The sequence below is a fragment of the Protobothrops mucrosquamatus genome, unplaced genomic scaffold (genome assembly GCF_001527695.2).
Source record: "Protobothrops mucrosquamatus isolate PMUCROS unplaced genomic scaffold, P.Mucros_1.0 scaffold_88, whole genome shotgun sequence".
In the NCBI taxonomy this organism is placed as follows: Eukaryota; Metazoa; Chordata; class Lepidosauria; order Squamata; family Viperidae; genus Protobothrops; species Protobothrops mucrosquamatus.
In genome coordinates this window covers 1,065,613-1,070,631 of record NW_015386164.1, presented here as the reverse complement: position 1 = coordinate 1,070,631, position 5,019 = coordinate 1,065,613, and the positions used below count along the sequence as shown (strand labels likewise).

At 41.8% G+C, this 5,019-nt stretch overlaps 1 protein-coding gene across 1 annotated transcript in view; it reads right to left on the bottom strand.

The window, feature by feature from the left end:
• SH3RF1 (SH3 domain containing ring finger 1) overlaps window positions 1-5,019 on the bottom strand; it is a gene marked incomplete at its 3' end in the record, with an annotated part of 67,341 nt that overhangs the window by 20,479 nt on the left and 41,843 nt on the right. The window contains exon 3 of the mRNA XM_015814418.1: window positions 595-870. Coding sequence (XP_015669904.1) covers window positions 595-870 — 276 coding nt within the window. The remainder of the gene's footprint in view (window positions 1-594; window positions 871-5,019) is intronic.

Below are 5,019 nucleotides of genomic sequence, written 5' to 3'. Positions count from 1 at the left end.
GTTGACTGCTGTTCACTTAACATGGTTGAAATATTATTCTGTTATAGTTTATTAAATATTTTAGTACACCATTTGCTTTAGAATATTTTTTTTCATGTTTTCCTCGTATGTGCGTCTTATGGTCAGGTGCGTCTTATAGAGCGAAAAATACGGTAATCAGAAACCTACCTGGCCCAACACAATACTGATTCTAAAAGACTCATGGTATAACTATGCCTGGACCATGAAAAAATTCTAGCAAGAAAACTAACAGTTTATCTAAACAAAATACACTGTACACAGCAAAGGACATATTGTAAATATTTATTTTCATATTTATATATTTTCACAAAAATATATCACAAATTCTAATTTATCTTGAATTATCAACATGTACAAGAGTGCTAACCTTGGAAATGGAAGATGAGGTTCAAATACTATTTCTCTAAGATAATTTAAAGTTATATTTTTAATTTAAAATATGTTAAGAATATAACTTTGATTTTCTTTAGGAAAAAAGTTGAAAAATTATAACATTTGACACATGGTAAACTTGTAGGCTAACAAGTATTTCAACATTGCTGAGATTATGAAAACATAACTATAAATTTTTACCTTTGAAAAGGGTAAACAATCCTTGTCAGCTTCCTTATCTTTAACTTCAAAATCATAAAGTGCTTTGCACTGAGGTTGAGGCTGAGGTAATGGTTTAATTATCTGGACAAAATTGGTAGGAAAAAATCCATGGATACCATTGACTTCTCCATGATACCAATTTTCATCAACTTGCCGACGTAATATGATGATGTCACCTTTGTTGAATTTAAGATCTCCAGACTCTTTCCCCTCATAGTTATATAATGCTTTGGCACAAGGTAATTGAGGTACACCCTACAGAAACAAACCAGATAAATTTTAGTTACAAAATGTAAATAACGTACCTACATCAAAATCAATCCATAAGGCTAAACCATAGGTGATGTACAGAAAGGTTTAAACTATATTGTAGTAATTATAGTTGTAATTTACCCAGTGGTAGGATTCAAATATGTGAACAACCGGTTCTCTGTGTGGATGCCTTTTCCGGAAGTCCATTCTGGACCTGGGAAACAATAAATTAGCTACCGGTCTGCCGAAGTGGTGCGAACCGGCTGAATTCCACCACTGAATTTACCTATCAATAGTTGTAATTTACCCACCAACCATTTTTAAAAGATAAAAATATTAATACATGAGCATATTATCTAAACCAATGATTTTTAAACTGGAGATGATTACGCCCAAGGGGAGTAATCTGTGCATATCCTGTGGATAAGGAACAATCGTACTGGTAACCCTCAATTTACAATCAAAATTGGAACTGGAATCATGTACATTGTTAACTGAGATATCATGCGACTGTTTCAGTCAACAAGCACAATCCCAGTTGCGGTTAAGTGATCTCACAGGTCATTAAGTGAAAACTAAGATAAAGAGTGGAGGTTGCCTCAGGAGGGTGGGAAAGTACCTGGGAGGTCTGGTGCAGGCCATCTCTGTTCAGGAGCTGAAAAATACGCAGGATTTTCAGCCTCTCAGCAAAGAGACACTCATTTGCAGTCTGTTATGGGCCTCCCAACTCCCCTGAGGCACCCTGTGGTTCTTATATTACCATGCTGCCTCCCTGTTCAGGAGCTGAAAACCCCCTCTGCCAAATCCTCAAAGGATTTTCAGACCCTGAGCAGGGAAACACTTACATGCAGCTTTCTCGGGGCCTCTCCCAACTTCCTGTGCTCCTTATTTTACCTTTCAAAGAGCTCTTGGGTCTAATTTTGTTTTATCCTTAGAATTTAGAGTCAAATGTAACTTAGAATAATATTGTATTGTGTGAGACTATAAATATCAGCAAAGCTATCTTAAAAATTATCTCCTACTCCATAAGCAGGCAATTAAATACTCTATATTGTTGCAAAGAGCTAGAAATATTAATGGAACTTTATGTAAGAGGACAACAATGCTGTGAGAAACAAATGCAGCCCCAGCTTGTACAAAAAAATATTTTCAGTCTCTTCTGATGTACACATATTCACAGATTATAAGAACATGATCATTATTACCGCTGAAAGGAGCATTTTGTATATGTCAAGGTAAAGAAGAAATATAAAATAACCTGCTAAAATTTTCACTGAAACTTATCTATTTAGGTCAATAAATATTAGAGAATTTTTATTCCAACTGGAATGAAACCTCCACAACCCAATTACTAAAAATGCATATGGGGCAATGAAAAGAACTGGTAGTAAAATTCCTCTCTTGGACCGAACATACAAAGATCAAAATAGAACTAAGTAAAAGTTTTATTAGACTCAATTTTAATACCAACAAAAAAGAATATATGTAGCTTAGGGTTGAACTATGTAGCCCTGTGTTCTTTGAGCTTGGTTATTTGCTTGCATTCTTCAACTAAATAACATATTCAGCACTAGGGACTATGGTGTTTTCATTTGTTAGTTCATTCATTCATTCATTCATTCATTCATTCATTCATTCATTCATTCAATTTCTACAGCTGCCAGTCAATGATTCTGGGTGGCTTAAAATTCAAAAAACAAAAAACAATTATAAATATATATGCAGCAATAGCTGGTCCTGCCAGGGTTGATGGGAAGTAGTTTTTCCTCAATTTTCAATCAACCAGGATGCCAGGCCTCATGTTCACCGCCCTGAGTCCCGTAAGGGAGATAGGGCGGTATATAAATTTAATAAATAAAATAAATAAATAAATAAATGTGCACGCACCCAGGCAGGTTCGGCTTCTCACCAGCTTTAGCTTGCCCAGCCCAGCCTCTCTGCGCATTGAGGAGAGTGTGCCGCTGCCTGTTAAAACCAGGCAGACTGGGGCTGGGCTGGGCGTCATCATCACTCTGTTCCTAGCGTCCCCTCCCCCGGAGCTCACAGAGCTGTGTGTGTGAAGTGGGCAAGGGTCATTTGCTGGTCTCCTTCAGGGGATGGTGCCTTTCTTCATTCCTCGTGGAGGATGAAACCTCCCCAGCTGCATTTCTTGCCTATTTTTTCTCCCTCCCTCATCACAAATATCTTCCCTCCACTCTGCTCTTAAGGTTGTGCAGCTCTTGTCCAGGAATTTACAGTGGCCTTTCAAGCCATGGCTATTGGCAGCACGGCCACTGGCCGCCCTGGCAACCTCTCCCCCCCCACTTGTCCATTCCTGGGCACGGAGGGAGGGAGGAAAAAAAACCCATGGGAATGAGAAGGAAGAAGGCAGGGAAGGAAGGAGGGAAAGAAGAAGGAAGCAAGGAAGGAGATGGGAATGAGGAGCAGGGAGGCAGGCAGGGAAGGAAGGAGATTGGAATGAAAGGCAGGGAGGGTCTGAGGGAAGTCCTGCCTTAGCACTTGGCCACCAGCATCCCTGCTGCCCTTTTGCCATCCCCCTGCCTCCTCCTCCTGGCCTATCATGGTGGTCTCCCATCGTATCGCTAAGAATGCTTTGGTTACAAAGCTGGGTCTCCTTGGATGGAGAGGGAATGGGCCTCACTCTGACTCAAGCACTTTGCCCTCCTGCACCCACCATGAGCAAGCTGGCAAAGGAGTGCAAGCACAGCAGCAGCAAAAGCGTCGAGGAGGAGGTAAGTGCAGCTGGGCACCCACTCGGGGAAGTGGGGCTGGAGTGGGTTGGGCTGCAGGGTCCTGGTGCCCCGGGAGCTCAAGGGCCAGGCTGGGTGCTTGCCCTCCACTGCCCAGGGCTTCGGGCAGTCCATGCCACCATCTGGTGTCCCCCATGTGGCCCAAGAGGGACGGCGAGGCTTCTCCAGTGGACCATGTCCTGGTGCCCACCCCAGTCCCATCCCCCTGCACGGGAAGCTCCTAGTTCCCCCCTAGCCCCCTGCACCCCCACAGGTGCCCCCGACCTGAGTGATGTTGAGCTGGCCACGCCTCCCCGCCATTTATTCTGCTTGTCAAAAGGTTGCAAAAGGGATCACATGACTTTGGGACACTGTGACCTTTATAAATATGAATCAGTTGCCAAGCATACAAATGTAAATCACATGATCCTGGGGATGCTGCAACAGTCATAAGTGTGAAAAATGGTCATAAGTCACTTCTTTCAAAGCCGTTCTAACTTCAAACAATCACTAAGCAAGCTATTGTAAGTCGAGGATTACCTGTACTTTATCACATTTTTCCTTTTTTTTTGTTCATCAAGTTTTCAATACCTTGCTAGGCGACTGGTAGTACTCTAATACTGCCATATCCTAAAAGTGGTACAATCAGTGAAAAGGTTGAAAAGCCCTGCACTAGGCACTAAGGATTGTTATTCTAAAAATTAATATAACATTTCTTTAAAAAAAAGTGTAGGCGATCTTGAACCAGAAAGCCAACCGATGGCTGACAGATTCAAGGTTTTAAAATATGAGAGTATACTTATGGAACAAAATGATTTAATATTGACTACTGATGTTAGCTTGAATCCAACTCAATTTTTAAGAGGAGATTTAGAAGGAGTATCAGAGATGGTTCCTCCAGAGTGGTAGAAGGGAAGGGAAGGGAAGGAATGGATATGCAATAATAGAAGGAAGAGAAGTTTTGGTGGAAGCAGAAAAGTTGCTTTTAAGTTGGTCTGCACAGACTTGTGAATTGTATGCATTAAATCAAACTTTAAAATTGTTGGAGAAACAGAGAGGGATTATATACACTGATTCAAAGTATGCTTTTGGAGTAGTGCACACTTTTGAAAAGACCTGGGAAGAACGAGGATTGATTAATAGTAAAGGGAAAGAGTTGGCTCATGTAAAGTTGACAGAAGAAGTGCTTGTAGCAGCAGCATTACCACAGGAGTTAGCTATTATTCATAGCCGGGGTGGCGGTTGGGACCCCCAGACTTATGGTCTTGGGGGATTTCAACCTGCCATCAGTGGGGGAGACGTCAGCGGCAGCTCAGGAGTTCTTGGCTTCCATGACGGCCTTGGACTTGACCCAATTAATACAGGCCCCCACTCACACGGGTGGACACACGCTGGACCTGATTTTTGTCTCAGGCCAGTGGCA